The 12446-nt window shown below is 37.3% G+C and overlaps 1 protein-coding gene across 1 annotated transcript in view; it reads left to right on the top strand.

The window, feature by feature from the left end:
- EDARADD (EDAR associated death domain) overlaps window positions 1-12446 on the top strand; it is an 84705-nt gene that overhangs the window by 19107 nt on the left and 53152 nt on the right. The window contains 2 exon segments of the mRNA XM_044005442.1: window positions 2838-2896; window positions 11503-11542. Coding sequence (XP_043861377.1) covers window positions 2838-2896; window positions 11503-11542 — 99 coding nt within the window.

Genomic DNA, 12446 nt, shown 5'->3' with positions numbered 1-12446 from the left:
CTGGACCTATTTTCCAGGTCAGCAGTTTTTCCCAGAAGATATTTCACATTCCTCTCTATTTTTTTATTCATTTGGATTTGCTTTATTGTGTCTTGGTTTCTCATAAAGTCACTGGCTTCCATTTGTTCAATCCTCATTCTTAGGCAATTATTTTCATCAGAGAGCTTTTGTACCTCCTTTTCCATTTGGCCAATTTGACTTTTCAAGCTGTTGACTTTTTTCTCATGTCTTTCCTGCATCACCCTCATTTCTCTTTACATTTTTTCCTCTACCTCTCTAACTATCTTCAAAGTTCTTTTTGAGCACCTCTATGGCCTGAGACCAATTCATATTTTTCTTGGAAGCTTTAGATATAGGGGCCCTGATGTTGACATCTTCCTCTGAGGGTGCACCTCGGTCTTCCTTGTTACTGAAGAAACTTTCTATGGTCCTCACCTTTCTCTGTCTTCTCATCTTGCCTTTCTTTTACTTGACTTTAAGCTCCTTAAAGTGGGGCACTGTTTCAAGGCTGAAGTATCCCAAGCTTAAGAAGTCCTAGGTGGTATGATTTAAGGAGGATCAGGTTCTTCACTCACCTGGCCTGTTTCCTGGTTGGTAGATGACCCCAGACCAACTTGCTAATCAACCAGCTTTGTGTGTTGTGGTTGTTAGTTCTGATGAGCCTGTGCCCCTCCCCCACCTGGGCCACTGCTACTCAAGCCTTCCTCCTGGTTCTCAGCAGGGGTGAAAAATCCAAGTTCTATCTCAGCACCAGCATAGACCCCTGTAGTCTCTCCCCTGCCCAGGGCTCAGCCCACTCACCAGAGTGTGAGCTTAGTTCCAGACAACACTGGTGCTTCAGCTGATTCAGAGGCTCTGGGGGTCTCCATCTCTGGTGAGGACTTCCTGGGACTGGATCTGTGTCAGGGTGACTGTGAGGTTGGGCTCAATTCCTGTATCAGCACAGCAGCTCCCTCCTTCTGACCTTCCAAGCCATTCTTGGTTAGAAGATGATTTCAGCACATTCTTCTGTGAGTTTTGCTGCTCCGGGCCTTTTCCTATGGTGTTATTTGGATGTTTTTTGGAGTGATCGTGTCATGAGTTTGGGAGCTCACTGCCTTTCCTCCGCCATTGCCTCAATGGAAAACTTTTTAAGGGCAGATAATGTATTCTTTTTTAAATTTTGTAGAGTTCCTAATAAAATCCTTTTCATCTACCATCTTAATAAATATTTTTTGAATGATGAAAGGTTTTTTTCAGAGAATAAGGAGGCACCAAGCAAACACATTTTTTGTTGTTCAGTCATTTCAGTCTTACCCAGATCTTTGTGACTTCATTTAGGGTTTTCATGGCAGAGACACTAGAGTGGCTTGCAATTTCCTTTTTCTAGCTCATTTTACAGATGAGGAAACTGAGGCAAACAGGGTTAAATGACTTGCTCAAGGTCATACAACTAGTAAGTGTTTGAGGCCAGATTGAACTCAGATCTCCTTATTCCAGGCCCAGTACTCTATCCACTGCACTACCTAGCTGCCCAAACTCACATCTACCAGAATTTAAATTCATATCCAACATGGAATCTATCTTCAAACAGCAATATGTATATTTATATTTACATGTGTGTATATATATCCCCAAAATATATGGTTATGTTTGATTATCCATAGACTTACAGATTTTTATCTGCAACCCATCCTAAAGTTTATTTTTTTATAAATTTCTTTTATCTAACTTAACAATGTTATGGGAAAACTGTTTCCCCTTTGAGTTTGTGTAATAGATTCCTTCTGCCAAATAAAACTATCATAATGCAGAAATTATAGAGATTAACAACATAAATTCTATTATACTTAAGAACAGATTTAGGAGGTAGAAAGATAATCCTGAACAAAGAGTAGAGTTTCTGACAAAGTCTTTTTGGAAAAATCATATCAGAGAGACAGAGAAATAATTTTTTAACAATAATAATTTTCATATCCATAAAGGTCACCCTGGTTAGTCAAACAGATTCATCATCTCATGTTTCTTTCAATTTAGGTTGAACAAACTAATTTAATTTAGACAAATTAGTAAACAGACTAGATTACAGATTTAAACATTGAGTTTGCAAAAATCCTACAATTTATAAACTTACAAGGCTACATTTTAAAGAAGTCACAATGAGCTAATTGAGAGGAAAAGATTTACATATCACAAAGATAAGCAAAAGTTCAGTGTACGGGAAATTCTTCCACAGATAAAATAGCTCAGTCCCCTTAAGAGGGCTTAAATTTTTGCAGATGCTATATTTCCTTCTTCCTATTTTTTGGTCTCATCTCAGGAATGTAAAAAGTCTTCCCATAATACTGTAATTCCACAAGTCAGATTTTAACTAGCTGAGGTTAATATTAACAGAAAAAAAAAAGGCTTCAGTTAGCCAAATGTGCCAGGAGGAATGGCATAATAAAATTGAATAAAAGGAATTTGAAATTTTCATTAAAATAGTTTTTCAATCCATTTTAAAACTATTTCTTCTTCTGGTCTCAAGAGAGATGAAAGAGGGAATAGACCTGTGATTTCATCAGTGTAGTAAATTCCTGGGTGAGGAAGTTTCCTCTACCATGCAGGTAGCACCTTCTCCTTAAGGTATAGCCTTAGAAAGTGGCCTAGAGCACTTAGCAATGACTAGTCCCAGGTCACAGAGCCTGTACTTGTGAGAAGAAAGATTTGAATCTTCATCTACCAGACTTTATATAATATGTAATGCAGCTTCTCATATGGAAAAAAAGAAATGATTTTTTAAAAATGTGACTAGTCCTACATCAATTTGAAAATCATTATCAGAAAGTAAATGTCATTATGCTTATTTATTTTTACAGATCATGCTACAAGAGAACCAGTAGAAGATACCGATCCTAGCACTTTATCTTTTAAAATGGTATGTCGTGATTTTTGTTTAAATGGAAATATGTCATTTGATTTCTACTGGCTCATTATTTGGTTCTTACCAAATGTATCAGGAATCTTAAAATGATATTTTCCTGAGATAAACATCTTACTAAATAGGATATACTTTGTGATATAGTAGACATTTTCCCCCTCAGGACTTAGAACTAAGCCCACAAGCAGGAAATAATTAACTAGTGTGTGTGTATACACACACACACACACACAAACTTATAAACAGAGATTTATCTAGAAATCCTGTTGCCTGAGACAAATTTACTTTAATGGGGAGGGAGGGAAGAACAGCTATAATGAGCACCTAGACAAGGAGTTCTTAATCTTTTTTGTGTCATGGACCCCTTTAGAAGTCCTACAAAGCCTATGACCTCGTTTTAGTGTAATATTCTTAAATACACAAGATTTTAAAAAAATATGGGATTATAAAGAAAACCAATTATATTAAAATAGTTATTTTTTACATAAAATTTAAACAGCTTTACAGATCTCAAGCTAAGAATTCCTACCCTAAGGGGCAGCTAGGTGGCACAGTGGATAGAGCAATGGCCTTGGATTTAGGAGGACCTGAGTTCAAATTCAGCCTCAGACACTTGACACTTACTAGCTGTGTGACTCTGGGCAAGTTAATTAACCCCCATTGCCTTACAAGAATATAAACTCTTTGAAGACAGGAACAGCTTCAGTTTTGCCTTTGTATCCCCTACCATTCAGTACAATGCGCTTAAATATTTTTGATTGATTAATTGTAACAAAGGTTTGTTGATGTTGTTTTTTACATATATTTTCTCATTTGATCCTAACATCTTCTGAGGCAAGTATTCTTGTTTTGTTTTGTTTTGTTTTGTTTGTTTGTTTGTTTGTTTTGTGGGGCAATGCTGCCCCGAGGCAAGTATTCTTAATAAAATTATCTCCATTTTACAAATGAGGAAGGAAATTGAGGCTTGGAAAAGTTAAGCAACTTGCCCAAGGTCACACAGCTAATATATGGCTGATGGGAAGCTTAAATTGCATGTTTTCTGACTCCAAATCCAATGTTCTTTTGACTTTACTAACATTATCTCTAGTATGTGGGCATGAGAAATGTAACATAACAAATCCCTTTGAAAAAGTTAATTTGTTTCTAACTATGGATGTAATATGCAACACATATTAGTACTAGTTAAAGAGTGGGATACTCTGTTTAATTAAATATGTTGTAAATTCAAGTTTACTATATGGCTCCCATGGATTGACAATTTTCAAAAAATGATTATACTGTAAAATTAATACTAAAATCAAGCAAACATGATTTAATCTTTCCTTGATGATTAAGAATGCATTTTAAGGATCTTGCCATTTCTAAGGCTCATTAATTTTCATTATTTAGTATTATAGATGTATAGGGTAGGAAATGAGGTTGAATATATACTGATCATATGATGTATCCAAGGAAATATTATTATTTTATTTTGGGGGTTAGAAGGTATTTAAAGACAAATCCCTTATAGTATTTTGCTTGTTAGTTACTTATATCATAAAATTAGACTGCAAAATGATTGCTTATTTAAAAAATATAAATAGACTGAAGAATGTCAGTGGCATTCTTATAGTCTGTCAGGCTAGAAAACTTGGATTCATCTCTGAAGAATTATTGTTATCCTACCCAGTGGTGTCAAACTTAAATAAAAACAGGGGCCACTAAACCATACAAGGAACCCTGTTGATTGTATATTAATTTAGAAAACCACATAATAACATTAACTATGTTTTGTTGCAATTTATTTATTTTGTTAAATATTTTTCAGTTACATTTTAATCTGGTCTGAGCTTCACTTATGAGTGTTCATGTTTGGTACCTCTGATCCTACTTTCATCCAATTTTTCAGTCCTGTTATTTCTTAAAAATGTATCCCAGGGGCAGCTAGATGGCGCAGTGGATAGAGCACCGACCCTGGAGTCAGGAGTACCTGAGTTCAAATCCGGCCTCAGACACTTAACACTTACTAGCTGTGTGACCCTGGGCAAGTCACTTAACCCCAATTGCCTCAATGGAAAAAAAAAATGTATCCCAAATCTCCTTTTCCCTCCTTATTCCCATCGCTACCACCTGCTCCACCCTCACCATGATAGTCTCCTGGTTGGTCTTCCTCACATCAGTCTCTCATCCATACAATATACTCTGCACACTTCTACCAGACTAATCTGATTTTTATTCTGATTCCTTCCTATAGAAATCTTTAGTGGCAGATAAAGTTAATTAAATTCCTGTGGAAGACTTTACTTTTGAAAGTTATCCATGATTTTTTCCCTTCCTCCCTCTATCTAGCTTAATTTTCCATTACACTTCTCTCTCTCTCTCTCTCTCTCTCTCTCTCTCTCTCTCTCTCTCTCGCACGCGCGCACACACACACACACACACACACACACACACACACACACACACACACAGCCTATGTGTGCCAGTTTCGTCCCTGTCTTTAATATACTTTCTGCTCATTCTCCTTTACCTGTCTTTACTTACATATATTTTATGGCATCCCCTTTTCCTTCTCTTTGCCTCCTCCCTTCTCCCTACCTATCAAAATTCTAGGTTCTATTCAAATCCCACCTTCTCCATGAAACTTTTTCATTCTATATCAGTCACCCAACTCCAACAAGCTTTTCCTTTCTTTAGATTAAAATCACTCACACACAGTTGAATATTCATGTGTGTTAGGTTAACCAAATGGATCGTTAACTCTATTAGATCTCATTTATCTTCTGTATTCCCCATAATGCTTCTATCCTGGGTACCTAGTAAGTGATAAATAAATGCTTATCAATTTATTCATTGAGATTGCGTCTCACCAAATCTGGTTATTTAGAGCTATTATTTCCTAAACATGTGCTTCTTATACTTTGTTAAAGGTTAAGGAAAAATCCATTTAGATGAAATGTTTTTTTAAAAAATCAAAAGATTAAAATCTATAAAGATATAACCTAATCTTTTAAAAAATGCTTTTACAACAGATGTGGATAGAGAATTAGCCTTAGATCCAGGGAAGCCTGTGAAACATACTACCTCTATGATCCTGGACAAACCATTTAACTTTTCAGTTCTCTGAGAAACTCTCTAAGACTGTTAAGAGGCAGGTGGGTGTCACATAAGGACAGCTAGGTGCCACAATGGGTAGAATGCCTGGCCTGGAGTCAAGAACACCTGAGTTCAAATCTCACTGCTGATACATACTAGCTGCGTGACCCTGGGCAAGTCTCTTAACTTTGTTTGCCTCAGTTTTTTATTTGTAAAATAAGCTGGGGAAGAAACCGCAAACCACTCCAATATCCTTGCCAGGAACACCCCATATGAGGTCATAGAGAGTCAGACACAACTAAAATGACTCAGCTACCACAACAACAGGTATCACAATGGGGCAGCTAGGTAACACAGTGGATAGAGTGCCTGACCTGCAATCAAGAAGACCTGAGTTCAATTATGGCCTCAGACACTAGTTGTATGACCCTGGGCAAATCACTTAGCCCCATTTGCCTCAGTTTTCTTGTCTGTAAAATGAACTTGAGAAGGAAATGGCAAACCACTCCAGTATCTTTGCCAAGAAAACCTCAAATGGAGTCACAAAGAGTTGGACAACAAAAAGAAAAAGATCAAATGATTTAATAAATGTAAAAACCTTTTGCAAGCCTTAAAACTATATAAATGCTAGGTATAATACAAATTGTTGTTGTTGTTATTCCAATCTAAATTAGTAGAGGGAATTTACTGATCCAGAATTCCATATAACAATGAAATTATAGGGCTAGTCCCTATTTTTATTACAACAAAAGGATTCTAAGCCCCACCTGATGTCTATGTTTGAGACAGTAATCCAAGTACAGCAAGAGAGTCTGTGATGTCACTTGGAATGCTTTGAAATCAGATTTGGCTCATACAGTACTTTATAAATTAGAAGACCTTATTACAATTCTGGTACATGCTAATTCTTCATGTATCCTTATACTTAAGGGCTGCCTATGGAACATGTTCCACCAATATTCCTCTTATTATACTAACTCCTCATTCCCTACTATCCAGTCATTCCACCATAGAGGTATATGGCATGTCATTAGCAGCATTTTCCTGAATCCCCATCTCTGTCAAAGATTGCTACCAACCAGTTTGTTTATCTTCACTGTGCCTTCTCTAATACTAATCTGTTGCAAACACTCCTATATTCTCTGATGTTTCAACCAAAATTCCTTATACTTCCTTCCTTTACCTGGAATGGGCTCTCCTCTGAGGACATTAGATACTCTGCACCTCTTCCATTGAAGTCCATTCATTCTCCTAGTCCCCCGGCTCCCAGGGCCAGGAAGTGGGAGGAGCATTATCTTATACAAACCATTCCTCTACCACTATCTCTCAGTGACCTTTTATGTTCTGAAGTTCACAAAATTCTTGTATACCACAGCCTCCAGCCCACTTCATTCCCATGACATTGCCCTATAGTAGACCTCCCCATCTCATGGAATCCCATCATAGCTATCTGCAGCTTTGAAATCCCATTTCCAAACAAAGCCTCTCCTTACCTTTCCTCTCTCCCAGTTTTACTTATCCTATACCTACTATTTGATTTTATTGCAACTTGACTCCCCTCTGCCCATCCCTAGTCTCTCTATGTAGCTGACCCATTCTGCCTTCTCTTACCTCCATACCCAGCCTGCATACCATCTTTGACCACTTCAATCATTCACCTTCCTTCCCTCTCCCCTACCTTTCTGAACCTCAGTTTCCCTTTCTGTCTCAGAGCCTCAGTTCCTTTACTTGTGAAATGTTGGGGTTGGACTACATGGTCCTTCCAGCTCTGGATCTTCAATCCTGTCATGGAACAGGAAGCAGGCCAGTTTGGTTGGAACAGGCCATGCGTGAAGGAAACAATTGTGTGGTGTCCCTAGAAAAGCAGGTTCGCTCCAGCTTGTGGAAGGCTTTATAAGCCCAGTAGAAGGATTGATATTTTATTCTAGAGGCAAGAGGAAGTCACTGGAGTTTCTTGAACACAGGAGTAATGTGGTGAGACCTGTGGTTTTGGAAGATCTATTTGGCAGCCTCAGAGAGGATGGATTGTAGAGGGGAGACAATGGAGGTCAGGAGGCTGTTGCATTTATCTACGAGAGAGTTGTTGAGGACCTAAATTAAGATGATGGTTATATGAGGGAGAAGAGAAGAGAAGCAAGGCTTATTATAGAAATAGAATCAATAAAATTTGTCAAGTTATTACACTAAAGGATGAAAGAGAAGGAAAAGTCAAGAATGACTTCAAAACCCGTGGTGATGTTTGCAGAAGTTAGAAAGAGGGAAAATCTATACTTGATCTTAGTCAAAAGGCTTGTAGATTTTTAAAACAGATTTTTGCCCTTAAAACCCCCATTGCTTTATTTTTCTCTAATCTAGTATTTCGCCAACTGACTGTCTCATGTTGTTTCCAGTTTAGCTAGAATTAGAAGAGAAGGCAATGTGTGGGGGTGGGAGGTGAGGTTACTAGCTTCCTTCTCCTATCAAGGTTTAGCTGTGATAAAAGACCTTCTTAAAGAAAAACATTTATTATAATGCCTTCCTTTCAGGAACTATGTGTGAGCTAGACACAGGAGGAGCTCAGAGAAGGAAAGGCACCTCTACCTAGGCTGAAATATATAGTCTGAGGGAGAATACTTCCCATTCTAGTCATGAAGTAAAGAACAGGGAAATGAAACGATGGTGAGGATTTCTGGGAGAGAGACTGGGATAGGAAGCCAAGAAGATATTTAGTTCCTCCTAAGTGTATCACAGTTATTTATTCTGAAATGTTTTAAATCCCCAGAATGTTAGACATGTCTATATTCCAAATATCCTTCAGTGAGTGTGTGATCTCATCAACGTGAGCATTTCATCTGTTGGTGTAAATTACAACCTATCCATCATTTCTTGTCATGTCTAGTTTTTGTCCATGTTCTTCCACAACACCCAAACAGAGGATCCATCTGACATGCCTTCCTCTAGTTGAGTCTATTACCTTATGATGTTGTGGAGATGACCGTAGGTTCTTTAAGGCTACCTAAGAGGGCCTAAACTTTGGCAACTTCTTTTATGTGAGAAAGGTTTCAGTTATAGTACCTGAAAACTGACCTAGCTAAGAACAGAGACAGACAAATCACCAAGAGGTTAACAACGGGGTGGGGGTGGGGTGGGTTTGAATTTTTGGACCATGGTAAGCCAGTACGTGAAAGAAAAGATTGTAATTTCTTAATTTATAAATATAAAAACTTGTTCCAGAAATAAATATAAGGATTTTAAAATATTACCTCTTTGGAATGGGTAATGGTTATAGGAACATAGGTGCTAGACTTGAGTTTGACTTCAATCTCCTATATTTACTTAATATGTGACCTTGAACAAGTCACCTAACCAGTCTCAGTTTTCTCCATTAGGATTGTAATATTCACACTATCTACCTTACAAGGTGGTAGTGAGGAAATACTGTGTAACTATTAAAGCACTATAAATATGGCGTGTTATGGAAAAAAGGAGTTATTTTAATAATTATTTTTATAATTCCTCTCCAGCAGCACTGATAATTAGCAGCAGATTATAAATCTTTATCTAATTAGATAGAAACTTCTTTGTCTCTTCAACATGGTGCTATGAATGTATGTCTATAGTAGGCACTCACATGTTTGTTCAGTATGGAATAAATTGAACGCAGAAATAAAAAGATGACATCAGAGATCTCTAGCTGGCGGGGATCTTAGAGCCCATTTAGTGCAAACATTCCATTTCACTCATAAGAAAGATACACGCCCAAGAGGTTAAATGACTGACTGTCTACTCCCACTTCTCTGCTCAACTCTCTCCGTCTGGCTTCCGACTTCATCACTTAACTGAAGCTGCTTTCTTCAAAATCTCTTAATTGCCAAGCCTAATGGTATATTTTTTTTTTTGGTCTTCATTCTTCCTGAACCCTCTGCAGCATTTGACATTGTTGGTGACCCTCTCCTCCTAGGTACTTTCCCCACTCTGCGTTTTCATGACCATGTTCTCTTTTGGTTTTCTTCCTACCTATCTGATTGCTCATTTGTTGGTTTATCATCTGTACCATGCCCCTGACTATGAGTGTTTGCCAAGGCCCTCATCTTTCCTCTTTATACTCTTTCACTTAATATGATCATCACCTTCCACCAGCTTAATTAGATTTATGGAGATGACAACTAGATTTTATCTAGTCCTAGTATCTCTTCTGAGCTCCAGCCCTGCATCACCAACTGCCTGATGTACATTTTGTACTGGATGTCCTATAAACATTTTAAATTCAACACATCCAAAGTAGAACTCATCTTTGTATACCCCCTTCAAAATTTCCCTCCTGTTGTGGGTACCACAAACCTTCCTTCCAGTCATCTAACTTTACATCCTTTATTTAATCCCTGACTTCTCACTCTCATTCACTCCACATATCCATTCATTTGCCAAATCTTGTTAAATCTGCCTTCACGGTTCTCTCTCCTATGTCTTTCCCCTCAACTCATACAGCCATCACGACGTCTCCAAGCCTCAATTTTCTCCCACCTCCAATCCAAGCTTTTCAGAACTTCTAGAATAATTTTCCTAAAGCACAAGTCTGATTATGGCCACCCCCCGGTACAATAAATTCCAGTGGCTCCCTATTACCCTAGAATAATTCGTATATCCGTGGTTACAAAAACAGTAAGTGACAGAACCAAGATCAGAACAGATTCCAAATTCAGTCTACTTCAAACCAGGATCATAATATTACAGGCATGGAGCCAGAAGAGACTTCAGAAGCCATTCAGTCCATTCCCCTCATTTTGCAGATGAAGAAACTGAATTCCAGGAAGTGGAAATCACTTGTCTAAGGTCACACAGATAGTAAGCTTCAGAGGCTGGGTTCAAATTTAGGTCTTCCAACTTCACATTCTGTGTATCCTATTTCTACTGTACCACCATATTGCCTTCTGTATCTATTGATATAATGGAAAAATGTGTAATTACAGTCTTAATAGGAAAACAAATGCCTCTCAAATGAGATGTGGATACTTAAAATACAGGAAGTAAGATATGGAAAATAATACTGTATAGAAGAGAGGAAGTGTGGTTTAGTGGTCAGAGCCAAGCTAGGAACTTGGAGTATTTGCTCTACCAACATTGACTCCTTGTCACATTAGACAGATTACATGCGTTGTCTGGGCCTTCATTTTTTCTTTTTAAAATTAATATTTTATTTTCCCCCAATTACACATTAAAGTGATTTTTAACAATTTTGTTTTAGTTTTGAGTTGTAAATTCTCTCTCTCTCACCCACTTTCCCCTCCCCTCTCCTTGAGACAGTAAGCAATTTGATATAGGTTATACATGTTCCAATCATTTCATCATCTATAAAATGGGACTGATAGTACTAAATAAACCGATGCTATTGGTAAATCCTTAAGCAAAATGCTTAAAATATTGTAATTTAATATTTTTGTTTCCTGTATCAGATTATTCCAGTTTATCTTAATCTGACCTGATTAAGGAATTTCTTCATATTCATACAATTTTTCTTCCTCTTCTTTTTTGTTTTGTTATTGTTGTAGTCAGAAAAATATCCTGTTCAAGATACAGGTCTCCCCAAAGGTATGTACAATAATAGTTATTTTAATTTTAATGTAACTATTTTTATTTAATTAAGTTTGGCCAAACGATATGGCTGTTTTGAGCCATAGGTCTTCCAAAATACAATCCTTTTTTTCAGAATTTAAAAATATGTCATAAACAATTATGGCTCTCATTTGATAAGCAAGAAACATGATATAGTGGATAGGAGTGATGGTCTCAGAGCCAGGAAGAGCTGGATTTTTACTTTTGACATGTAATTGGCTATATGATTCTAAGCATGTCATTTGATCTTTCCAGGGAGCTCTGAAGGGAAGGTGTTTATCTATTTTAGTAAAGGAGTTTTCTCATCAATAATTCTCTATTACAATAAAATTGAAGGTCTGGTCACAATTATGTGTGTGTGTGTGTGTATTCAGTATACGCACATATATATATACACATACATAAGTATATTGTGTACTTGCATATGTTTCTATAGAAATTGACATATGACTTATTACACAAATATCTCTTTGTCATCAAAATCTCCAAAATATTTCTCATTTTGTCTTCATCAAAACAAATAAATTCCTTAATTGAATGACATTCCATCTATGGTGTGCTTGTGCCACACTATAGAGTGTTCCACTTGTGCATTTAAAACTAATGAACCTATGCAGTCTCAACCTCCTGTGCCAATACACAGCAAAGACCACTGAAATCACGTGGCCTGCTTTCTGTTGCTTATACTTCAAGGGCAGCTTGCAGAGTTAGATTTTTTTCATTGAAGCAAGCCAGGCGATTGTGAGATCACAGGCCTGAACATGTATATGGAACATTTGAACTTGATGCCATTGCCAAGTCAGAAATTTTGCTTTCAATCTGAGGTCTCCCTTGGGGGGAGGAATGGTTGTGGGAAGGGAGAGAGGAGGGGTCAGATAAA

Source organism: Dromiciops gliroides, chromosome 4, assembly GCF_019393635.1.
Source record: "Dromiciops gliroides isolate mDroGli1 chromosome 4, mDroGli1.pri, whole genome shotgun sequence".
NCBI classification, from domain to species: domain Eukaryota; kingdom Metazoa; phylum Chordata; class Mammalia; order Microbiotheria; family Microbiotheriidae; genus Dromiciops; species Dromiciops gliroides.
This window is presented reverse-complemented; position numbering and strand designations above follow the sequence as displayed.